The sequence below is a fragment of the Manis javanica genome, chromosome 9 (genome assembly GCF_040802235.1).
Source record: "Manis javanica isolate MJ-LG chromosome 9, MJ_LKY, whole genome shotgun sequence".
Taxonomy (NCBI): domain Eukaryota; kingdom Metazoa; phylum Chordata; class Mammalia; order Pholidota; family Manidae; genus Manis; species Manis javanica.
Window position 1 is genome coordinate 9,665,941 of NC_133164.1, and position 27,568 is coordinate 9,693,508.

At 36.2% G+C, this 27,568-nt stretch overlaps 1 protein-coding gene across 8 annotated transcripts in view; it reads right to left on the reverse strand.

The window, feature by feature from the left end:
• Positions 1-27,568, reverse strand: part of PCCA (propionyl-CoA carboxylase subunit alpha) — a 357,794-nt gene that overhangs the window by 83,578 nt on the left and 246,648 nt on the right. For all 8 annotated transcript variants that reach the window (XM_073212398.1, XM_073212399.1, XM_037024801.2 and 5 more), the window contains one exon: positions 4,075-4,173. In XM_073212398.1, coding sequence (XP_073068499.1) covers positions 4,075-4,173 — 99 coding nt within the window. The remainder of the gene's footprint in view (positions 1-4,074; positions 4,174-27,568) is intronic.

Sequence of the window (27,568 nt, forward strand, 5' to 3'; positions counted from 1 at the left end):
GCCATTCTACTGGCATATTCCTTGGAGAGATTCTTACTTCAAGAGGAAACATGTAGAAGAATGCTCATAGAAGCACTGTTTGTTCTAAAAATAAAATAACACAAATGTCTACTCAGGGGAGAGACTGAATAGTGGTTTACAAAGATGGTTTAAGAACACATAGCACAAAAAAAAAAATAAAGCTATATGCATCCAAATGAACCAATCTTACAAACACAGCAGTGGAAGAAAATTCAACACACAAAAGCAAAGAGTATGGTGCCATTTACAGGTTTTTCAGAAACATGGGAAGTTAAACAATATATTGTTTACAGTTTGGCTGTACATGTAAATTCCCTAAAAGAAAGAAAGTGATAAATTTAAAATCAGGATTTTTGTTATTATTCTTTAGCTTTTACAGATCAATATATATTGCTTTGTGTACGTATTTAATAATAAAAAGTATAAATAAATGCACAAAAATCCAGGAAAACCCCCCAGCAGTTATTACTGTAAAATCACTTGAAAAATACCTTTGGAAATATCCATCACTGAATTCATCTCTGAATTTATCATAAACAAGTTTAAGAGAAATGCATACACACATCACACAATTTTCAGTAGCTATTTCCTTGGAGACACTGAGTGGGAAGCCCTAGCCAGCGCAGCCCAAAGGGTCCGCAGCGAGAAAGAGGTGAGGAATAAACAACCTGACGGTGCTGAAGGGCGTGGGGAAGGGGAACCAAGGGCGCTGCGATGCCCCAGGTCCTTCTGCTCTCCTTCTTTCAAACCCCTTCGGCACACAGCGTTCTTCATTCTGATTGTTGCTAGAATTGCCAGGCCAAATTATTTCCCATCTCTACTTCTCTAACACCTCCTAACTTCTCTCTCTGTCTCCAGGCTTCAACCCTCTCCCCACAACGCAGCCAAAACAAGCTGTTTCTAAACTCCATTTCTGTCCATACCATTACTTCGTAAGTTAAAACTCCTCCGTGGGTCTCACTGGCCAAAGGATAAAGCACAGTCCATGCTATAGAATTCACAAGGCTTCAAAGGCTTCAGCAAGCCACCCACTTTCTCTGAGCCTCAGCAGCCTTGTTTACAAAAGTGTAAATAATAGGACTACTTGGTGTGGTTGTGAAGATGAAATGAGTTAGTACATGTACTGTGCCCAGAACTGCACCTAACACATAGTAAACACTATGGATTATTTATTCGCATGTTATTAATTTCATGGGGACCATACTATATTTTGGAGATAAAAAATCAACACTGAATGCTAATGCCCAGAGAAGTAAATAAAATATATCCGTTCCGTTAAGGAAAAGCTTCCCTCACTTTTTTGCAGTAAATGAATGACTTTTTCCCTGGTATACCATTTGCCTCTCTGAAAGAGTTTGCTTTCTTCCCGCGAAAGCATGTAACTGGGAGCAATGACCTCCCAAGAGTCCAGGGTGCTGTCTTGAGGGGTCATCTGCTTCACATTGGGGTTTTTTTAATCAAAGAACTTAAAAGAATAAAAAAGGATTTACTGAATATTATACCTATGCTAGGGAAAATATTTCTGAGGCTCATTCCAAATACATACCCAGGATTAATTCAACTATAATGTAAAAGAGCTGTCAAGACACCGATCTGCACAGCCATTGAGAAGGAAGTTGAAATCTCATGATACAAAGCTCTAGGGTGTAGGACTTTGTATTCCTCTACTTACTACTGACGAGTCATACTACGCCACCGGGTCCAAGACACACACATGCCTGAGCCGCAGCACATTCAGCACACAGTGTATGCTATTGAACACCAAATATAACAAAAGCATAATTTGAAGCCATAGTGAATGGATCTGAGAGATGTAAAATTACATAATGATATTTTTTCCAAGTGTTTCACCTCATAATTAGAATATGAAAAAGAAATATGAGAGAAAAATATATATACTGGGACAAGACAAAAAAACCAAAGTCAAAATATGGAGCTCATTACTAAGAGTTTAATGATTCCAGGTAATATACCAATTGAGCCTGGCCTGAAAATTAATTTAGTCATCAAATATTTACTGGAGATTTCTGCCCCACAGTCTCTAATAAAGGTATTCATGAATGTAGCATACAGAAGACTTTACCTGTGATTCTCCGGATTTCTCTAGGTTTTAAAAATCAGTTTCCTGCATCTCCTCAAGCAAGGGAAACAAAAGCAAAAATGAACACATGGGACTACATCAAACCAAAAAGCTTCTGTATAGCAAAGGACACCATCAACAGAACAAAAAGACTTCCTACAGTGTGGGAGAATATATTTGTAAACGATACATCTGACAAGGGGTTAACATCCAAAATATATAAAGAACTCACATGCCTCAATACCCAAAAAGCAAATAACCCAATTAATAATATGGGCAGAGGATATGAACAGACAATTCTCCAAAGAGGAAATTCACATGGCCCACAGGCACATGAAAAGATGCTCCACATCACTAATCATCAGGGAAATGCAAATTAAAACCACAATGAGATATCACCTCACACCAGTAAGTATCGCCACCACCCAAAAGACAAACAACAACAAATGTTGGTGAGGTTGTGGAGAAAAGGGAACCCTCCTACACTGCTGGTGGGAATGTAAATTAGTTCAACCATTGTGGAAAGCAATATGGACGTTCCTCAAAAAACTAAAAATAGAAATACCATTTGACCCAGGAATCCCACTTCTAGGAATTTACCCAAAGAAAACAACCTCTCAGATTCAAAAAGACATATGCACCCATATGTTTATTGCAGCACTTTTTACAATAGCCAAGATATGGAAGCAACCTAAGTGTCCATCAGTAGATGAATGGATAAAGAAGATGTGGTACATATACACAATGGAATACTATTCAGCCATAAGAAAGAAACAGTCCTATCATTTGCAACAACATGGATGGAGCTGGAGGATATTATGCTCAGTGAAACAAGCCAGGTGGAGAAAGACAGCTACCAAATGATTTCCCTCATTTGTGGAGTATAACAATGAAGCAAAACTGAAGGAACAAAACAGCAGCAGACTCACAGACTCCATGAAGGGACTGCCAAAGGGCAGGGGTGGTTGGGGAGGGAGGGAGAAGAGGATTGAGGGGTATTATGATTGGCACACATGGTGTGGGGGGGATCATGGGGAAGACAGTGTAGCACAGAGAAGGCAAATAGTGACTCTGTGGCATCTTACTACACTGATGGGCAGTGACTGCAATGGGGTATGAGGGGGACTTGAAAATATGGGTGAAGAATAACCACATTGTTTTTTCATGTGAAACCTTCCTAAGAGTGTATATCAATACCTTAATTTAAAAAATGGAAAAAAAATCAGTTTCCTGTGTAAAATCAAGTTAAGGGAATGCAAAAACATTTTTTTAAAACAAGAAAAAAGAACAAAAATTTAATGCTAAGGGGGGGTTTATGATTTTTATTTGGATATAATAGTCACATGTTCCATGGTGTTTTAATAGCACTGAAGTGAGTGGAAGGAATTTCGGCAGAATCTCTTTTCAGAGCTGTCTACTTTAAAATGGAGGTCGCTGATGAGAAAGAACACCCAATTAACTGTCAACTTCTAGGCATTTCCTCAATGCAAGATATTTTATATTGGGAGGGAAAAGAAAGATTAATGAATTAAGGTTACTCAGTTTTTAAAAGGCAACAATGTGCTATGGTCAACCCAAACAGTTCACATTTCTGCTGATCTAATCCTACACAATGTCAATTCCACAGAAAAGAAAGGGAACAAAGTAAGCCTTATTTTACAACTAAAAATCCAAAATGGCAAAGAGAACTGCTGATGATCCAGTATTTTCAGAAGAGCATGCGTGATGTTTTATTTACAACAAAGTATAATACAGTACCTTTCCTGTATTGCCTGAAAAAAGAAAACATTGATTCCCCAGAATAAAACCTAACTCAAGATCCTTTAAAATAAGGAAAAATGTTTTCAACTATGAAATGTGTGATGTAGATAAAATGCAGCTTTTCCCTCCTATCTGTAAGTATTAACCACACTGGTCCTAGTAAGGATTCTGGACTTGACAGAGCCCTCTACATAAATCATCAGAACATTTACCTGTATCGTCCTCTGAATGCCATCAATGTCGACAGACAGTAAGGGTGAAGCCAGGTTCCACGTGCTGGTCACATTTAGTTTCGACCCATCAACTTCCACCTGTTGTGACACCAAATAAGACTGTTACCATGAAGAAAGACCGAAAACTGATCTCAAGTTCATTGCTGCATACAAAGCAGCAGCCATTTTAAACAGATGGCTCCCAAACAACCTGTCATGTTTATTGCTCCCACCATGAAAGACAGGGTCCAACAAGAGTCTTCGCAGCCATCTCTGGGGAGAGGTGAAGGACCTGGGCACAGCTGCCTCTGGGTACTGAGGTTTCAAGTGATTTCCAGTGAGTAACAAACAGCCTTCCAACTCTAAACCTATCTGGACATGCTACATTTACTGCAATTAGACAAGTAATGCATATAAATTCCAGTGACATTTTGCAACCCACACATCAGGGCTTGCATATAATATCCTCTCCAAGGACCAAGAAAGAACTTTTTCTGTGTTAATTTTAATGAAGGACTATGCATTGTTATCTTCATTAAACAGAAGCTTTAATTAGGCAAAATTCTTTGATGTGGAATATTAAAAGTCCATTTGAACTTTGCAAAGTTGTCATATTTTGGTCAATCACAAATGACTTATTTCATCAAGTCAGCATTTATAAACTTCCCAAAAAACATAACCTTTTAAAACAAATACTTTTAAGAGAAAAACTGTAACTTGCAAAAAATAATATGAAAGTAACTGAGAGGAAAAACAAAGCTAATTTAAAATGTAAAGTACTATTAGTTATTTCTTCCTTTTTACCCACTGATGCCCTAACTCCTTATTATAAAAGGTAAGAAAAACATAACATTAAGTCTACAGTAAACAACCTAACAAAGGGATATTAAGTTTCAAAATAAACATGTAGTAGAGCCAAGATAGATGATCTCTAACAATTCCTTCACTACCACTTTATTGTCTTAACAAATACTCACTTATGAAAATAGAAAACACTCAGACTTATGCTGTTTAGAAAAATGTGTGCATATACACATAGATGTGTATGTCTGAATAGATATTTATGCATATGTATTTCCACTAAAAGGTGGTCATAAAGGCCAGAAACAAAGACATGTTAATGGTTATCTAACAAAATATCACCAGGACATATATTATTCACTCCTTTGTATTTTTGGATTCAGTGGTGTCCCTGTACTACAGCCCAATTTAGTAACTTGGAAGAAAAAAACAATGGCTTTGGGATCACATGGACTTGGCCTCACTTGACATTGCTGTTTTACTAACTTAAAGTTTTTGCTAAATTGGAGTGTTAAACCTCTCCGAATATCAGTTTCCAAACTATTCAAGAGGATGTTGTGAAGATAAAATAAGTAAACATTTGAAAGTCTCACTCAACCAATATTTCTGTCATGGTAGCTCCTAAAAATTTTCTCCTTTCTCTTGTCTCTAATGGTTTTAATTATCCTTAAACAAAGGTCAACTGTACTTCCATTTACATGGAATGTCCAGAATCCCAGAGACGGAAGGCAGATTAGTGTTTGCCCTGAGGTGGGAGTGTAGGCATAGCCGGAAGATGAGGGGCGACAGCTCTGGGGTATGGGCTTTCGGATCTGACATGATGAAAATGTTCTAGGATTGATTGTGGTGATGGTTGCACAGCTCTGAGACTATTGACAAGCCAGAGAATTAATGCATTTTAGATGAGTAAACTGTATAGCATGTGAATCATCTCAATAAATCTGAAAAAAATAACAAATGAAAAGTGGGGGAAATTTAACTTTTTCAAAAATCAGAAGTAGTATTTTTGTGAGAAATTAGAGTAGACCTAAAAAACAGAGATATATAACATGTTCATGATTTAGAAGAGCTTTAATATTATTAAGATGTAAATTCTATTCCAAATGATCTATACTTTCAATGTAATTCCAATCAATATTGTGGCAGGATTTTTTTTTTTTGGTAGAAACTGATCAGCTGGTTTTATATAGAATAGTGGATAAATTATTGGAAAGAATTAGCAAATTTGAAGAACTCATGCCACTTGATTTTAAGACTTCCCATAAAGCCACAGTAATCAAGAAACTAGTATAAAAACAGATACATTGATTAAGAGAAAAAAACTGAGAGCTCAGGGACCCACACGTTAAGTAGTTGATTTTCAAAAACACAAAAATGCCACAATATTAAGCAGGGAAAGTATAGTTTGTCAACAAATAGTACTGGAACGACTGAACATCTATCTTAAAAAAGTAAACCCTGAACTTTAATTCCATTAAAAAAAAAATCAACTCATACAATGAAAACTAAATGTAAAACCTAAAACTAAAAAATCTTCTGGAAGAAAACATGAGAGAAAATCTTTATGATCTTGGTCCAGGCAAAAATTTCTTAGGACACAAAAATGACAAAACTTACAAGAAAAATGATGAATTGGACTTTACCAACATTATAAACTTCTGTTTGAAAGAAAATGTTAAGAAAAGTCAAACCATAGGTTGGGAGAAAATATTTGCAAAACACATACCTGATAAAGGACTTAACATTCAAAATATACAAAGGATTGACTCTTACAACTCAATAATGAAAAACTGGATTTTTCTTAATAGGGAAAAGATTTGATCAGACACTTCATGAAAGAAGAGAAATGGATGACAAGCACATCATTGATTGGTCATTAGAAAAAGGCAAATTGAAACTATAATGAACTAACACTATACACCCACTAGGATGACTAAAATGAAAAAGAATGATAATACTAAGAGTTGACTAAGATATTGAACAATCAGAGCTTTTACACACTTCTGGTAGGACTGAAAAATAATAGACCCACTTTAGAAAACTTCAGATAACTGAAAAGATATGTATATACAAAGACCTATTCATGAAGTTCATAGAAGCTTGTTTATGATAGCAGACCAGATACAGAAAAATGTTTCCATCAGCCTCAAGCCAGAAAAAAACCCAAAAGCCCAATGAACTGATTAAGGGATAAACAAATATGGTATTGGGAAAATACAATTTACAATGGAAAAGTAATTACCTTTTTTTTCTCAATTATCTCAAAAGTATTGTGCTAAGTGAAAGAAAGCTGACACAAAAGAGTAGGTACTGTGTGGTTCCATTTATATGACATTCTGAAAAGGGCAGAAATCAGGTCAGGGGTTGTCAGGGCCAAGGGCACGAGGGTGACTTTGGTTAGGAAGGGGCGTGAGGGGAAGTGTTCGGGGTGATGGAAATGTTCTGAATCCTGATTTGGTGGTGATTATACAACCATATATATTTGTCAAAACTCAATCAGACCGTACAATTAGAAAGAACAAATTTTATGTAAATTATATCTCAATAAATCTGACTTAAAAAAATGAAAACACAGGAAAAAATTCTACCTCTTCAAAAATTGAAAATAGTACTTTTTAAATACTTTTGATTTACTTCCCTTACTGATAAACTGATTTCTCTCCCTACATCCTCTGCTACTGAACAAGTGGATGTGAACAGTAACTTGGGGAAAAAGACAAAAGGGAAGTTCCTTCCAGGTAGAAACATGAAAATGAAAAAAGGCCCTTTCAAGTCTGTGTGGATTATAGGAAGGAAAGATTCAGAGGGAAAATGCAGAGTTCAGAGTCCCTATTTCCTTTTTGTGTGGACCTTGTGACCAGGTAGGGGGATGTAGGGGAGAGAGATAGGTGAAAACATTTTGACAGGCACCAGGTACCCTAAAAACATGTGGGCTGGGAGTCCACACCTGGAACAGTCCAAGGAGACTGCAAGCTCAGTAAGGCCCAGGGCCCGGTGGCATGGCGTTCTTGATGTGGTGTCAGAGCAACGGCACAGGAGGAAGTCTGGACAGATGACATGAGTGCATCATGGGAGGAATCCAGAAATGTCTACCTGCCCCAGTGAGACTAGAGGAAGACTGGGTTCGGATAAAGACCACATAGCACAGGGGCTCCACGACTGCAGGCAAGTAGAGACCAGAGCTACGGGTGGTAGAAATCTCTTCCGTGACGATCAGGAAGAATCATTACTCGACGGTCACCGGTCTGGATCCTTGCAGCGAAGCCTTGTAAGGACGGTGCGAGTCTGAGTTCGCCTCCAGAGGTATGAGGGGGGTCTGAGCACATTCTCAAAGGCCCCTTTTTCATTCACCCAGACTCCACATCTTGGAGGAAACTGGAGAAGGGCAAGGAAACCTGGAAACACTATAGTATCTGAAAAACACTTTAAACTAAAAGAGCCCAAGATCCTGTTTTTTTTTCTTCCCCTTCACCTCTTGCTAAAGGTAGAGGGTTTAAGGGGAAGATTACACGTGATAGACAATTTTTAAAACTGCATTTCCTTGTACACATGTTAAGTAATGAGTATAATTTTATAACTTCACTATATAACTGGGGCAAGGGAGTTAACAGAGCTCCAAATCATAAACTATGAAACATATCTGCAAATTGTAAATGAAGGAAGAAAACATGCTGAAAGCAACCATCATATGCCTTCTCAGGACTCAATCAGTAAACAGATTTCTCCAAAAGCATAATTTTGAACAGCAGATACACTGATTCTATTGATGCTATCATTAGATAAGTGAAATCTAGGTATAAGTATAAACTATAGGATAGGGAATGTTTCTTTGAGCATTTTAATAACATAGAAGGGCAGGCAGGGACAGACTGAACTGAGGAATTCTTGTTACCATGCCATATATATCGTCTACATCTAATTCTTTAATGAAGAGTGACTGAAGCAGCAGTTGTAGACTAGATTCATTATCATGACACTGAGAACCTGACATAAAGAACCACTTTATCTTTTTAATGGCTAAAACTAATGGAAAATGAACTTTAGGGCAAAGGAAATAACATATTTGGTGAGAGAGTATTAGGGTAACAAGCCTTACAAGGAAAAGCTGTGGACTTCCCATGTTTATACCCTGCTACCCACCCTAGCATAACATAAATACTAATCAGAAAATAACTAATACTGAATCTTTGCATAAAATTTTCAAAAAAAATATTTTTATAAAGAAAGGTAAATTAAGAGCACATAATATACAAAGAACTACGCAAAGAAACACAGGAAGAGTTCAGATAAATAATTCTGCAAAGTCTCAAAGACAACCATAGGAAATGTGACCCCTCTTTAAAAAAAATGAGCTCAAAGAAGAAAAACAAAGGTTCAAAGAAGAGATCATATAACAACAGAAGGAAATGAAAATAAAGCTGGTAGAACTCAGAAAAAATATGAAGAGAAAAATAACATTAGAGAGACAAAAGCCACATTAAGAAGCAACCAAAAATAGAATAAATGTGACTAAAAAGAAAGAGAAGGACATGGAGAAATCATATAAAAAATGGAAAAGACTAACAATATAAAAACAATTTCTAGAGAAGACAACAGTTATGAAGAAGGGAGAAATGGGACCTAAGAATATTTTAAAAGTCTTCTTCAAAAAGGCTTATAAAGAAAAAAAAGTAAATGTAAATTCAAAGACATTATAGGTTAAACCTTTCCCAAATAAATAAAGCCTTGATTTTGAAGAACAATGGTGTTATGAAACCTAAGAATAAAGAAAGAATTGTTTGGACATTTAGGCAAGACTATGGTAGGAATCATATGTAGGCAGAAATCATGCACAAGCAGGGAAAAGCTTCAGGTCAGTCTAATTTCTTACAAGCAGCACTGACACAGACGACCACGGAGCAACGTGGTCTAAGTACTAAAAAAAAGAAAATACTGTCCCTCCATTTTATACCCAGCCAAGATGTCCTTAAAGAGTGTAGTACATCTTGTAGCAATGAAGAAAAGTAAGCACTCTTTTTTTAAAAAAATGAGGCATTTCTGTGTATACTAATAGGAAACCATCCCCAAGAAAACACAGAATAGTGTATATAGTATGACATTATTTGTTAAGGAAAAATAAGAACCTGTAAGTGTGTGTTTTTAAATGCATGCAGTATCTCTAGACAAATGTCTAAGAGGAGCAAAGGGCCTGAGCGACAGGGATGGAAGGAAGGCTTGCTTTCTACTGCAAACCTATTCATACCTTTTAATTTCTTATACATGTGTATTGTATATTTAAAAAAATTAAAATGTTAAGTGTAAGTGCCTAATTCCTCTCTATTTACAGCATGCAATCAATACCTACTTTAGACCTTTTACTAATAAGCACATAGCAAAGAGTGGCAGTTCTTTTAAAACATCACTTTGGTTAAAAAAGCAATACTCATTACAATATCTCTGGTCGTAGATTTACTGATTTCACCCACAGCACCCGATTTTACAATGTATTCAATCTCTCTCAACTCTCTTCTTTATCTAAAAATGAGGGACGTGACTCAGCAATGCTAAAAGATCTCTTCCAGGTCTAAAATTCTATGATTTTTACAGTTGCAAAGCCCTTTCACTGATGACATATTTAGGTAGTTAAATTTCTGATATGGCAAATTTCAAATTAGAAAGCAATTTTTTGGTTTTGTTTTGCTTGAGCACCTCTGTTGGGGCTGGAAGTTTTTAAGACCTTTCCTTTAAAAGACCAAAAAAACTAAGTCAATAGACCAACACTGAAGTGACAAATGACATAATAATAATACCCTGGAGCTCAAATAAAACTTCAAACCTTTCAAGGCAGACAATACTGTGGAAATGTTCTGGCCCTATGAGAACACTAGAATATCTAAAATTATTTTAAAACTCAATTTTAAAAATAACCCAAAGACATATCATCTCTGTTTAGAAATGCTACCCAAACATAAAGATTTTGTCTTTAACTAGACCTAGGACTCAAGTGCACCAAGTTTATATTAATTATCATATTAATATTGACCCACACTCTTGGCAGACCTCTTAAAAATTGGAGCCATGAGAGATAAGTCCTCTTATTTCTTGTATCACCCGCCATCTTCTTTCCTTCACTGATAACGTCTTCTTTCCCTTACTGGTATTCTTTTCCTGGCAGCTTCCCCTCTGCTTTCAGCACGTACAGGACTCCTGTATTTTCACAGCATGTGCACTTGACCCACTATGTTCTCCAACTACCAAACTACTGGTAGTTTATATCTCTCCTTTTCTCTGACAGGTTCTAGAACAAGTGCTCTGTATCTACTTCCTACCACATACCTTTCCCCATAACCTTCTACAATCTGGCTACTAAAACTATATTCTAAAAGGTCATAAATATTAAGCAATTTTTGTACTATCTTAATTGTTATTACCCTTTACTTCTCAGCAAGAAGGAAAACCTCTCTGAGGAGGTGATCTTTTAAGATCTGAAGAGTGAGTAGGAATTAGTGTGATAGCAATAGCTGGGTGTGCGGGGATATCCCAGAGGTAATATCATGTTTAAAGAAAAAAAATCCCTGAGGCAAGTAGGAGCTTAGCTTATTCGAAACCAGTGTGCAGAATATAGAAAGCGTGACACCCAGACAGAGTGGAGAGCAAAGGGAAACACCACAGGACCTCAGCTGGAGAGGAATAAGCTTTGTTTTTTTAAAAACACATCAGCTTTGTGTTTTTAAAAGGTCATTCTGGCTACAACTTGGACAATGAATTAGATGAAACAAAAATAAAAATTACAGTGACCAGGTCTAGACTCTGGGTAGTGGAGAGAAGTGGAATATTCAGTAATAAAACAAACTGGAGAATGAAAGTGGAAAGTATGAATATGGAGTCAACATACGGAAGAGTCACTGAAGAAAAGGGAGGGTGAGCTTATTAGAAAAATGGCAGAACTGAGCACAGCGCCAGACACTCGGCTGCAGTGGGACACCACGCACACGTGCTGATCTGAGCCTGCCTCGGTATGAGATTTTCCTCCAGCAATGCTCAGGTACTTTGATGTTGGCATAAAGAAGAGGGAGGCTGAGTTCACCTAAATTTGGAATTGATGGAAGAATGAAGGAGTATTTGTATGTAAATGACTACAACCACAGACTAGGGAATCTGAACTGGATAAAGGATGGACAAACAGGTGTGGAGGCCGTGGATGAAAAGAAAGCATAAGAACTGATGGTCGTTTTGAGGCAGAGAAACAAGCCATGAACTAGCTGCTGACCTTCAATTTTAGGGGCAGGGATGCAGGGAGGGAACCTGAAGGCTCTCAGAAGGGAAGGGAGGCAGTGATGCGGATCGGCGATGTGAACGTCAAGGAATGAGGGTTTTCCAGGGGGGAGGGAACAGTAGTCTAGAATGACACGAGGAGAAGAGCCATCCCATATCCCATCTCTGAGATGCACATGGTATGAGAGAAAAACAACTGCCAGGATTCTCTGAAGGCAAGTGGCAGAACATTCAAGAAAAGGCTGAGAAAACAGGGAAGTTTATTGACAACAAGGCAAGAGAAGTAATGGACACTGTGGAATGGCTTGAGAGGAAGGGAAGACATTGTATCCGAGAGCACGGGTGACTGGAGAACGCTTTCCAACAGCTGACTTCTCTCCATCCTCATCACTACCACCTAAGCCAAACCCGCCGCCCCCTCTCACCTGAACTACTTACTGCAATCGACTAGTCTTCCCACATCTTCAATTAGTTCTCTTCACTATAGACACGATAACTTTTTACAGACATAAAACTGATCACTTACAAAATCAGAGATAAAGGGGAAATAGCAACAATGTTAGAATGATCAAATGGAGGTCCTGCCTACTACTGAAAAGTGTAAACTCCAAAGATGTGTAATACTACAGTCTTCAGTATAAGGACATCATACGTTCATCATTTAAATACTACATTCTATTTCAAGTATTGACTTTGTAAGTTCAAATTAATCAAAGCAAGGCTATGGTGGGTGGAACTCATGAAATTCATCTCAACAGGCTCTATTTTCAGAAAACATTTGCACAGCTTAAAGATATCAGTTTAGTTAAAAAGTATTCACAATTAGAATATTTATGATGTTAAAACAACAGTTCAAAAACATGATTTCTTTCCTATTTCAAGAAAGCCTTTTCTCATATTTAATCATCTACCTGTAACTTTGTATTCCACGGAAAGCATTTAACTGCACTGGTGGTACAAATAATGTTGATGTCAAACATTTTCCATGGGTTGTTTGGAACATTCAGTTTTCCTAACTACATAATCATAAGGGAAAAAGAAAGTACACACCCTAAAATAATTTGACATTTGAGAGACATTACTTACATCCTTTACCATTTTAAAAAAAAGGCATTTCCTCAGAGATACCTCATGACACAGTTAGAATACTACCACTTCCATTGCAGTGGGCACCTGCTGAACAATTTTTTTCAACATTAGGAATGTAAAAGTTACAAAACAAAATACTTTCCAAAAAACATTTCCAAAAATAACAAAAACTTGGGAAGAGACAGGCTATAAGAAGTGTTTTTTGATTTGCCATACAAGTCTTCTTTTTTATCATACACAAATTCTAAATTATTTTTTGTCATCAAATGTTAAGATTAGCATTGTGTAGAATTAAATCTAAATAATAATGTTTCCACTATTTTAAAAAGTCTCAGATCAGGTATCTTGATTCTATTTCTGAAAACAATATGAAGGATAAAAAGATTTGTTGATCAAGCTAAAATGAATTCTCAAAAAGAAGTAACTAGTGTCTGCACCCTTATGAGGCCTTCATAGTATATCTTAAAAATAATCACTCTGCACAAAAGGTGGAAAAAGATCTGAAGCTTTCTCATTTGACGATTAGACTGAAAAGGATTCTAGAAACAACGTACTCCAACCCACCCCTCTCCTCCTCCTATTTCACATAAAAGGAAATTAAAAAGCCATATAAATTACATAAGGTATAGATGGAATTACCTTGAAATTCTCAAAGTATTTCACTTAAATTCACATGTCAAAGCAAAAGTAACACAGGTAATATAAATATAGTGTTTGTATATAGTAGACACACACTGCGTATTTGTACCTTGCAAGAAGACTGTTCTAGATATAAAGATGTTTATTGGTTCTTTTGGTTCTTATCTCTTACCTACAGCTAATAAAAAGATGATTATTAAATTGTATATCAATAGATGAGGTATAGCCACACTCCCCAATAACAAAGAAATCTGCATGTTGCGCACTTACCAAAATTGGGATATTGCCATCACCTAACATATGACACTGACTTCTACATAAACTGCTGCTAGGTATGTGACAACACAAACATTTTGTGTTTAAATTCTAAAAGATGTTGACAGCAAGAAGCACGTAACTTTCCTGTTATTTAGATCTAATAACTTTCCTAAGTTACTGGCTTCAACATTAATTTCTCAGGTAAAACACAACAAAAATAATGCAAACTTTTAAAAAATCTATTATAATGATTCTTAACATCTTAATATGAACTATACCCAGTCTTATGTGTTAATCTAACACAAAATGTTACATTATTTTATTTTATAAAAATAAAGTGTTTTAGTATTTCAGGATAAAGAATATCTATGGTAGATGGTAGATATTCTTTATCCTAAAACACTAAAATACTTTATTATTCCAAGATGCAGTTTGATGGCTCTAGTGCCCGCTCAAGAGTAAAATGTGACGCTTCTTTTCTGAACACCAAAGGACAACCATTTTTCCTAAGTTTCCTCTTCATCACTATCATCTTAGAAATAATCTTTTATTTCTCTTCTAAAATATATACATAATAATGACAAAAACCTCAAGAGGAATTAGACATAATGATGGTGAAGATCTGTTCATCTGCCACAAGATTATATTAAATATGCATGTGTTATAAATGTAATTAAATATATCTCAAAGGATGTCAATTGCTAAAGCAAATTTTTGGTATTGATCTACTATCACTCAGGTTGACTACTTTCTGTTTAATTATCACCTCTGTAACAACTTTAATTTCAGTTTGCATGATTTAAAAAGAAATCCCACATTATTTTGCCCACACTTTAATTATAGTAGTAGTTTCTTTTGGATCGGTGTGATAAGGTCATTCTCTGCAGTTAATACTGTAAATTATATCAGCTTCATGAATAACTCTTAGGAGATAAGCTTAACAGGAGGAGCAACTGAAGCCGCCTTTACTTCTGCCAAATCTACCAAATTGTGGTGGAATCCTGGGTTTTCTATGTGGTATTGTCACCAGTAGTTAACAGAATGCTTATGTTTGAACCTCAGCTACGTAAGTTGCCAAACTGTTCAGCTCTCCACTTCCTCACATGTAAGACCTATGCTCGGAAAGTGGTTCTGAGGAATAAAGTCAAGTACTTACAGGGGTGCCTGGCACATAATAAGCCCTGAATAAATGCTACCTGCTGAATTTAGTGATACTGGGTGCTCCTCCCACAGTAATGATATTCTGGATCTTTTTTCCTCCTTTTCCAAACACACCTACTTTTGCTTGTTCTTCTATTTTTCCTGTTCTTTCATTAATACCTCCTCTATTACTTACTCTTTTAATTTCATCTGATTCCTACGGGCATCTCTTTTGCTTTCTATATGCCTTTGCTACAACAAATGTCCCCCAGGACACCCCCATTACCTAGGCTGCTGGTTCACCACCTCAGAACCCGCACCTGACCCCAGTGGGCTCCAGGACGTACACAATAATGCCTAGGGCTCCCTCCTCCAAAATTTCCATATGCTGCAATTGCAACATGCTCTTTCCTAATACGCCTCCTTTATATGATCTGCAACTGTTCAGCAATCTACTACTGCATACAGTTTGCCCTGACAGTCCACTTCTCCTGTCCAACAACAAATATATTTGATGTTCTATTTTCAATGCTCCTCCCTACCAGGTATTATTCAGCAGTTATGTGCTCTTTCTCAGTCGCTGTGGCCATCAGTGACATTATTCCTAATATATATACTAAGATGTTTTATCTCCTTTTTACACTACAATACCAATAACATATATTTGATTAGTTCTGTTTGTGTTTTAAAACTGTATTAGCAAATTTACTCCCAAAAGTATTAGTATATGCTTTTTTTTTTAGGAGGGTTCCCCTTTTTCCACATCCTCACCAATATTTGTTATTTCTTGTCTTTTGGGTAGTGACCATTCTGACTGGTGTGAGGTGATATCTCACTGTGGTTTATTTATTTATTTATTTATTATTTCTATTTTGGTATCATTAATCTACAATTACATGAGGAACATTATGTTTACTAGACTCCCCCTTTCACCAAGTCCCCCACACACATCCCATTAGTCACTGTCCATCAGTGTAGTGAGATGCTGTAAAATCACTACTTGTCTTCTCTGTGCCGCACAGCCCTCCCCGTGACCCCCACACACATTATACATGTTAATCGTAAGGCCGCCTTTCTTCTTCCCCCCCTTCTCCCTCCCTTCCCACCCATCCTCCCCAGTCCCTTTCCCTTTGGTAACTGTTAGTCCATTCTTGGGTTCTGTGAGTCTGCTGCTGTTTTGTTCCTTCAGTTTTTCCTTTGTTCTTATACTCCACAGATGAGTGAAATCATTTGATACTTGTCTTTCTCTGCCTGGCTTATTTCACTGAGCATAATACCCTCTAGCTCCATCCATGTTGTTGCAAATGGTAGGGTTTGTTTTCTTCCTATGGCTGAATAGTATTCCATTGTGTATATGTATCACTTCTTCTTTATCCATTCATGTACTGATGGACACTTAGGTTGCTTCCATTTCTTGGCTATTGTAAATAATGCTGCAATAAATAGGGGTGTATCTGTCTTTTTCAAACTGGGATCCGGCATTCTTAGGGTAAATTCCTAGGAGTGGAATTCCTGGTCAAATGGTATTTCTATTTTTAGTTTTTTGAGATACCTCCATACTGCTTTCCACAATGGTTGAACTAATTTACATTCCCACCAGCAGTGTAGGAGGGTTCCCCTTTCTCCGCATCCTCGCCAGCATTTGTTGTCTTTTGGACGTTGGCAATCCTAACTGGTGTGAGGTGATATCTCATTATGGTTTTAATTTGCATTTCACTGATGATTAGCAATGTGGAACATCTTTTCATGTGCCTGTTGGCCATCTGAATTTCTTCTTTGGAGAAGTGTCTGTTCAGATCCTCTGACTATTTTTTAATAGGATTATATGCTTTTTGTTTGTTGAGGTGTGTGAGCTCTTTGTATATTTTGGATGTCAACCCCTTATCGTATATGTCATTTATGAATATATTCTCCCATACTGTAGGATGCCTTTTTGTTCTACTAATGGTATCCTTTGCTGTACAGAAGCATTTTAGTTTAATACAGTCCCATTTGTTCATTTTTACTTTTGTTTCCTTTCCCTGGGGAGATACATTCATGAAGAAGTTGCTCGTGTTTATATTCAAGAGAGTTTTGCCTATATTTTCTCTTAAGAGTTTTATGGTTTCATGAGTTACATTCAGGTCTTTGATCCATTTCGAGTTTACTTTTGTGTATGGAGTTAAGACAGTAATCCAGTTTCATTCTCTCACATGCAGCTGTCCAGTTTTGCCAACACCAGCTGTTGAAGAGGCTGTCGTTTCCCCATTGTATATCCATGGCTCCTTTATTGTATATTAATTAACCATATATGCTTGGGTTAATATCTGGACTCTCTAGTCTGTTCCATTGGTCTATGGGTCTGTTCTTGTGCCAGGACCATATTGTCTTGATTACTGTGGCTTTGTAGTAGAGCTTGAAGTTGGGAAGTGAGATCCCCCTTCTTTATTCTTCCTTCTCAGGATTGCTTTGGGTATTTGGGATCTTTTGTGGTTCCATATGAATTTTAGACCTATATATCCCAGTTTATTGAAGAATGCTGTTGGTATTTTGATAGGGATTGCATTAAACCTGTAGATTGCTTTCAGCAGGGTGGCCATTTTGACAATATTAATTCTTCCTACCCAAGAATATGGGATGAATTTCCATTTATTAGTGTCCTCTTTAATTTCTCTTAAGAGTGTCATGTAGTTTTCAAAGTATAGGTCTTTCACTTCCTTGGCTAGGTTAATTCCTAGGTATTTTATTCTTTTTGATGCTATTGTGAATGGAATTGTTTTCCTGATTTCTCTTTTTGCTAGTTCATCATTAGCATATAGGAATGCAACAGATTTCTTTGCATTAATTATGTATCCTGCAACTCTGCTGAATTCAGATACTAGTTCTAGTAGTTTGGGAGTGGAGTCTTTAGGGTTTTTTTATGTACAATATCATGTCATCTGCAAATAGTGGCAGTCTGGTTTCTTCCTAATCAATCTGGATGCCTTTGATTTCTTTGTGTTGTCTGACTGCCATGGCTAGGACCTCCAGTACTCTGTTGAACAAAAGCGGGAAGGGTGGGCATCCTTGTCTTTTTCCCGGTCTTAGGGGAAAAGCTTTCAGCTTCTTGCTGTTAAGTATGATGTTGGCTGTGGGTTTGCCATATATGGCCTTTATTCTGTTGAGGTATTTGCCCTCTATACCCATTTTATTAAGAGTTTTTATCCTGAATGGATGTTGAATTTTGTTGAATGCTTTTTTAGCATCTATGGAGATGATCATGTGGTTTTTGTCCTTCTTTTTCTTGATGTGGTGGATGATGTTGATGGATTTTCCAATGTTGTGTGATCCTCGCATCCCTGGGATGAATCTCATTTGATCATGGTGTATGATCCTCTTGATGTATTTTTAAATTTGGTTTGCTAATATTTTGTTGATAGTTTTGCATCTATGTTCATCAGGGATTTTGGTCTGTAATTTTCTTTTTTTGTGGTGTCTTTGCCTGTTTTTGGTATTAGAGTGATGCCGGCTTCATAGAATGTGTTTGGAGGTACTCCCTCCTCTTCTATTTTTTGGAAAACTTTGAGAATGGGTATTATGTCTTCTCTAAATGTCTAAAATTCAGCGTTGAATCCGTCTGGTCTGGGGGTTTTGTTCTTGGGTCGTTTTTTTATTACCAACTCAATTTCATTGCTGATAATTGGTCTGCCCACTGTACAATTAAGCATTAAATAAATACATCTAAATCTGTTTCTATGCCTTCTCATAAAACACCGTGAGTTCACACCAACCCCTCTAATTCCAATCCAACACGACATTCTAGTCTGGCCCTATTCTATATATGTAACTCTCTTCTCCGACATTGAGAAACCTGCCTTCCAACTATCCACCTACCTACCAAGTTTGTTACTTTTTCCTTTCTCAGTTTATCCAACATACATATGTATCATCTTCCTTGATTGTATCTCATAATAATTCAAAGAGTATATGTTAGAAAAAGAATATGATGGTGCTTTACCATAAAAAGGTGAACTGATTTGACACTAGTGTGAAATGTAAAAAGAAATAGGTTTCTCTTTGGAGAAAAAAGGAATAGTGTACTAAATGATCAGTTTGGGAACTTAGGATAATGAAATAACTGTAATGCAACAGGCTTAAAAAAAGAGCATCAATTTATAGGATGTGTGGAATGTGCCTTAAAACACTCTAGTAATTTTTTAATGGTGAAGTAGACAGGTAAAACAAGAACAGCACAAGGTACTCACTGTACCATTCTCTCCATTTTGTGTATATTTTAACTTTTCCCTAGTAAAAAGTTAAAGAAAATGGATCATGTCACACCAACTATTTGGACAGTCATCTTTGGTACTAAAGAACTCCAGTACATACTGTCAATTAATTATCAAGCCAAGGTGGGCATAGGGAGAGATGGTTTAAAGACTGAGCCACATCACAAGTGGTGGTGACAAAAGCTGACTCATCCTAAGAGATACACAATTTACTACATTTGCTTCTTTGACCCTTTTTTCTTCCCACTATTGCTGACATCTCTCTAGTCTAGCTCCCAAATTCGATTATCAACTGCCAAGTCGAAAACTCTTTCTTTCTTTTCCTACTTGTAATCCACCCAAATAGAAAAATTTCCCGAAGTTCTACTGCCAGTTAGCTACAATGCTATACTTCCACTGACCAGTTAAAAATGTGGCTTTAGTATGTCTTACAAGTGTTCTCATCTTGAAATCTTTCCTGGCTTCTGGCTGCTTAATAAATAAAATTCTAACTTCTCAATGTGGTCCTCCAGGTCTTCCATACTAATGGTCTCAATCTAACACCCTATCATTCTGATTTTTCTCCCCATTACATTCAATAAACATGCACAACTCCTTGTTCCCTGAACTTTATTCTATTTCCTATACTTGGAATTTTCAACTCAGCCTAATAGACTTCTAACATCTATTCTCCATTACCTTCTACACATGCTATTTACATTGTTAAGTTTGCTGTTAACTTTCTGCTTCACCCTCCCTTAACCCACCTACACGACCCCCAGTTCTCCGCTGTATTGGATGGAGTCTCCTTTGAGTTTCTATGACATTTTGTATCTTTATAAGCTTACCAAATTATGCCTTTTATTGCAATCACTAAGTGTATTGATCTCAACTCCTCCCAACTAACCAGAAGCTTACAAGGGCATCTTACTACCTTATTCTCTCTGGTCCCTCATAAAGAGCTTGGCACCATGACCTCAGGTCAACAACTGATGGATCATTGATTAGATACCTATTGTATTAAAGATAAAAATGATCAGTGACATACTTCAGTGTGATAGACTTTTATTTATTTATATCTTTTTAGTATCTTTTATCTTAATTTTTATTTACTTACTTGGTAGTTGAAAAGCTACCAAAGCTATGTTTTTAAACTTAACTATCATTAAAATAAAGCAGACAAAAACACAGTCTTAAGGCATGTTATTCAGATAAGGAGCTTTTATCTTAGATTGTTTAACCACTGACAACATAGTTCTAATTCGAACTCCCCAAGACAGCTTTTGGTAAGACCAATAAAGAAGTTTTTAAGTAAAAATGTTTTGAGTCATAATGTCCTGTGAAGTGTTGATAATATTGTATTTAAAAATATGTATGTACTTTTAGTAGTAGACTAAAGTTATTCCAAAGCCATAAAGGACTTCATTAAACCCTTTTATGATACAAAATCTACAAACGATCTAATATAACAGAGATGAACACTGTATCTCCTGCTCACATATACACAGCCAAGCATATTTAACATAGCTCATTTAAAGACAAAGAATTTCAAAACAAATTAAAAATGCCACTTAAGAGTCTACCCCATTTCTAGGGTTTCATTTTCTTCCCCATATAAAACCATCAATTCAAATTGTTAGATAAATCCTTTTAATTCTGATGACTGTGAACAAACACCATCCTATTCTTTGTAAAGCTATGCTCCCAAACAGAAGAATAATACTGGCACTTCTCTAGGAGCCTGGAAAAAGGGCATGACTAACATATCAGTTACTAGGAATAACACACCCATCATGGCCAAACTGAAGGCTAACAGGAAAGTGGTAAACGGAGAACTACCAGAAACAGTACAAGAAATCAATGAGCAAACTGCATTCATTCCCCAAAACCTTAGAAGATATAAAGTGAAAGAGAAATAGTGACATTTTTATATTTTAATTCCTTAGAAAGCTACAAAAAAAATCTAAAATATTTCAAGCAATGCTTCTTTGAAATAAGGATCAACTCAAACTCTCAGGACAGATTGAAAGTGGGGAAAAAGCAGCAATAGTCTGAAAAACTGGTTCCTCCACCTCTTACTAGCCAAGGATCTAAATTTTAAATACCTTCGTAAAAAGTTTACTATTATTTGATTGTCATAAATCTCAGAGGGACTTGTATCAACAGCCAAATACAAAATTTACATTAACTACTCATCCATGTAATAACCAGTAGACAGAAAGAAGGATTACAGTTCTGGGTTTAGCCCTGAGCTTCCCAGCTAAAGCCTCTAGAAGCATCTCCCCCTAGAAAACCCTTTGCAAAATGGACCTTTGATGGAACAAAACAAGACTCAAATTCATTTTTTAACACAGGTAATTCTAAATTTGGGGGGGGGAGGGGAAGAGAGCAAAAACACACAGAAATACCTACATGAGCAAACGAGCTAAACACAGTCATGTCCTTGCTGACCCTGAAGAAAAACACTTTCTTTATGGAAAGTATTTCTAGGGAAGAAAAATACATAATCACCTCTAGGACAAAAAAGCTAAGATTGATCCCGCCTACAAATTACACAACACCTAAAATTGTTAACACTCTGTGAGGAGAGGTCTCCATATAGTCAGAACAGGCACACAGACTCAAGTTCCACCCTGAGGGTCATTTCTTTCAGTTAAGGAAGTGTCTTCAGAGAGCTCCTATTACCATCCGCACTGCCTAGAAATGACCTCATTTGGCCATGAGCACATGCATTAGTTTATGAGCTTATGTAGTTCTCACTTTGGATGAGTCATTTTTCATAAACATGACCAGGAACAGGTACTTTAAAGAGTAGGTACTGGGAAGGAACTGGCAAGCACAGAAGACCTTACAACAGGTCACTGAGCACATTAAACCAAGAGAACATCCCTTCTGTTATGGAAAATGTCAAACATAACAGAAAATGCAAGAATAGCTTAATAAATCCCTACATTTCCATTACCCAAATGCAAAATTTATCAACTTAAAGCCAATCTTATTTCATCTATATTCCCACTGATTCACCCACCTGCTCCAAAACTATCTGGAATCAAATCCCAGGCTTCTTATTGTTTCATCCATGAATTCAGTGAATACTTGTTCTTAAGTTTAGCCTGGAGTACCATGACACCCATCTAGCTTTTGGCAACAAGTTCATCGAAACCTTAATGTAATATTCAGTAATAATGGTTATCTCCTTTGTAGCCCACAGATACACTTAGGTTTCTTTGAGCCCTGGGAGGGAGATGAGGGGGGTGGAAATTGGGCAATGGCATAGACAGCTGTCAAAGGTTACCTGAAAGACACTCAGTAATCACATACACCGCATATTATGCTTTCTATCATTTCTATTCATTGAAGGATGAGGTCAGAATGAAGTGTTCCTGTTAGTCTGGGTCACAAAAGTAATTCAAGATGCATATAAAAATGCTTATTATCATTCAAGTTCTCTAAACCCATTCAACCATTCAGCCCTTTGCTTTCTGATAAAGAATGCCAGCAACTATGCCAATTAGTGTCAACTGCAATGTTAGATTTTGTAACATCTGCACCTGTCTACCAGTTGGTTTAGTGGGCAAAGAGAAGTGACTGATGTTACAAGTTTCAGCAACACTAAACCAGAACTGATTTTGTGCCAACATTTACAAGTTTACAAATTCAGCAGTTGGCCTTTTTTAAAAATGCATTTTGCAAATTAGTTTCTATAGGGGATATTTCTTCTTTTCTGTGGGCAGGGCAGGTTTAACAGCCATTACATTGTAAACTATTAACAGTAATATAAAAAAAAGTTAAGTTTTATAACTAGGTAAAATTTAATCTATAAAAAAATTTAATGAAGAACATATAAATCCTTAAAAAACTTTGAGACATAGTTTATATGATAATTTTATTGTTAAAGAACAAATCTAAGTATAATGTGAACACGTTATACATACAAAAGAATTGTTTTTATACTTTCCTTGATAACTGATTATTTTATTCAGATATGTCTGCAAATGTGGACAGAAAATAAAACATTTTATATTTGTGTGTGGGGAAAAAAATTTAATGAATTATATATTCAAAGTTCCATAAGCACCACCAAATTTATGCATCTCATTCAAGCACGATTACTTTTGTAAAAAACTATATATTCATATTTTGAAAGAGGTATTTTCTCATTTTAGAGCAAGATTTTTGATTGAATTTCTTTTAGAATTTGCAAACCAACAATTAAAGCACAGATAAACATCCAAGTGTATTTAACATGGAAGAGGCCATGAACATTTGGAATTTGATATTAATTACATATCTTCATACTGAAGTATATACTTCATCTTTACTTTTTAAATTTAAAATAATCGGTAATAATTTAAAACCATGCAATTCTTTTGAAATATTCAGAACAAAGTACAATTTATCCTCAGATCAAAATACTTCACTTTGGTTTATTATAATTAATAACAACATAATATTTTTTTTAATTTCATAATTGAAGCAAATTGCATCTAGCTGATAAAAGCTACTGGAAGTAATATAGTGGTTAAAGACAAAGTGCATCAGTAAAGAGAAATAAAAATTACATGTCAATACCTGAAGGTATGGGAGATGTATATAATGTAGTACATTCTATCTAGTGTCATTATGTAAATTGCTACTTTTCCTCAACAATCTATTCTCCAGCTCTAGCAAGTAGAATAAATGGTAATTTTACCTGCCAAATTTGGCACAAAAAAGGACAAGCAACTTCATTAACTGAACAATGCTTTCAATATGATTTTTTTCCTCTTTCCACCCAGTGCCAAATAGTAGAACAATTCAAATCAAGAAATCTAAGCAAAATTACCTCCTCTTGTTGAAGTTTTTACATGCTTGAATAAGCAAATGATATATACAGACTGCCAGCAAGAATACCCTCCTCGTAAATTAGTATATTTCTAGTACTGCAGATTAATTCCAAGCTGGTATGCCAAGCTCAGCAAAAAGGAAACACCTCCCCATTGAGGTGAAGTTCTCAATTTTATGCATTTCTTTTAAGAATGGGGCATGGTATGGATATATGATCATTTAAACTCAATGGAATAGATTAAACCTAAAAGACTTGATTCAGTCAAACTTTTGGTTAAGCGTCCATTAACACACCTCAACCAGTAATGTGGAAGGAAACAGAACAGACCTGCCTTCAATCCCTTTGATAAGTAACTAGAAACCCATACCCACTGCCAGCAACCTTGCCAATCACCACTGGCTCTCACTCTTCCTTGGTATTTTTAGTAGCTGGCTATAAACAAAATCATAAATTCTAAACCTTGTTTCAAATCTGATCATCAAAAACAATATAACCAACAAAGATTCTTCTATTAATCATACCGAACTTGTATGATTAAAGAGATACATTTAAGCCAGTTCTCAAGTAACTGTCACCAGATTTTAAAAGCCAACGTTAAGTACCTTTCATCCAACGGGGCACATTTGGCAGCTACTCAACTTTGTCTGTGGTTATTCACAACAGAGGACTGTGCTGTGTTTAATGTCTAGCTGATTTCCTTACTCTTGTTCCATATGATAACCACACAGCACACAGCTAAACAGTCAGTGCTTTTTATAAAAAGCCAAGTAACAAAATGGGGCAATAGCAGTATAAATCCATGATCATGCTGGCATGATAAATACGGCTAAAAGCAAATATATCCACGGAACGAAATCATCTGCATTAAATTTTAACATTTCAAGTAATATCTACCTGTGCACAAAATCATTTGCATTAAATTTTAACATTTCAAGTAATATCTACTTTTGTGGGGAGTTAAACACTGAGTTAAAAACAAACGGCATTGCTTATTTTATAATATCCCCCTTAGAAATAAAATGTCTTAAAAAAAATAAAAGACTGAATCAGAATAGTAACTCCAGTAGTGGTAATATCCAGATTATGTAGCTAACTTTTTGTCACTGTTAAAAAAAAAAAGTCTAAATCAAAAAGTGGCAATGTACATCAAGCACCTAACATCAATCAGATATTTTAATAAACTTTAAACTCACTGAATCCTCAGAGCAATCTTACAAGGGAGATATTAGCCACATGTTATAGATAACAAATCTTAGGCTCAGAGAAGTAAAATTAATTGCTCAAGGTTCCACAGCTAGCAAAGTAGCATACCCAAAACCAGGTTAATCTGAATATCACTCAACCAAACCAATTAAGATATTTGTTGATAAATTCATTTGCTGGGAAAATCCAGTAGCAAGGGTCAATATTTTGTTGCAAAGAGGGGTTACTATAATAATCTGTGTGGTAATTCCATGATGCCTGTAATTTTTAACAGACCCTCAGTAGAGTGTCCATGGATAAGAGAAAGGCTCTAAATGAAGAAGGGGCAGAGCCCCCGCAGGGGAAAATCTCCCCCCAACCCTCTGCAACTTAGCAGTGCAAGCGTGCCCTGTAGTGGGGGAAGGAGGAACTGCAGGCTTCACCAGGCTTCCAAAACAGCAGGAGCCAGAGGGCAGGGCGGGGGATGGGAAAGGAAGCGACGATGGGCTAACCAGGCTGGCTGGACACAATTTCCAAAGGGCAGGAGGTGAAACATACCTCTCCAACTACTCTCCAGGTGTTCTGTTACAGACTCAAAAATGGCTTCATGAAATAAATGAATACAATTCTAAGCAAATATTAGAATCTTAGAATATTGACACTGATACAAGTTTTGCCAATGTGTGTGTCCATTTTAGCTTTAGTCATGTTTAAAACTTTCCACACATTCTTCATACAGTGAAAAAGAACTGCTTGCAAAGTAGAAGTTACTTTAGATTTATTTGAAAAGTAAAATGTCCGTATTAACAGGGAAGGGAGATCATTTCTCCAGGGCCTACTACATGCCAAGAATCTTTATGTACATCACCTCATTTGATTTTTACAAAAGCTCTGGAGAATATAAACCCTGGTTTATAGGATGAGGAAAACCAAGGCTCAGAAAAGATAAGTAACTTCTACTGGTTTCACAGTCACCAGTTTCAGGACTGCTATTTAAACCCAAGTCCATCTGAATTACCATCTTCATGTTTCCCTGTATGCCAGCATTCATACAATACACTACTACTGTACTGGCTGAGAGAGGTGTAGTAACTACTTCACTGGTAAGTGACTGGTAAGGAGGTTTACCTCTCTTCAAAAACTGTTGTTTTAAATACAGTGTTACATTGCTACTGTTTCTCTACTACCCACGTTCCCTAGTCCCAAACTAATCCTGCTAGTGAATGCTGACAGTTCATTTTTACACCTGAAGATGACAGGGGAAGAATATAATTACCTAGGTGCTTATAGCCAATGTGACTTATGTTTGTCTATAAGTAGCCCAGTTTGCAGAACAGAAAATGTGATAACTTGTAATACGTTACTTATTAACTTCAAATATTAGGAATAGAGTTCCCTAACAAGTTGTCTTGCGAATTGATATAAAAGAAAATTTGTAAATGTTCTGTTCTTTGTATCTGACATTTTGTTTCTACCTAGATTTTCAGAACATTTGCAAGAAATAAAAATACCATCAAACCATGTAACACTGTACTAAAAGCAGAACCATCAACAGAACACCTTTAACAAATCACATCCATACAATTTGAAATTATTTTTACATAAATTTAATGAGATATTCCTGAGCCACATGTTGTCCAAAAACTAAGATTTCCATAAAATGCTCAAGTCACAAAACACATAATCAAGAACACAGAGACTGATTCTCAACATATTGGCCCTTGTCAATGAAATCCCTTTCTAACTTATTGCTAGCATCATTCAAAATGTTTTTTTAACTGTTTATGTCTTTGTAGATCTTTTTTTCGTATCCTCAATAGATATATCTCTGATCTTTGGGTTTTAGAAGTTGGCACAGTTATAGCTAAGAAACAAGACAGAAATATAAGCCTGAGATGCTATAGATTCTTGGATGGAATATTGAAACAAGACACCAAAAGAATTTATAGGATATATTGCTATCTTTTATCAGTGTGATCTATAGCTTTGGAACAATTTTAAGCTTGAACAGTCTAAATTAATTTTGTCCTTCCATAATAAGAAGAGAGTCCTAAGAAGTAAAAATGTATTTGGGGTT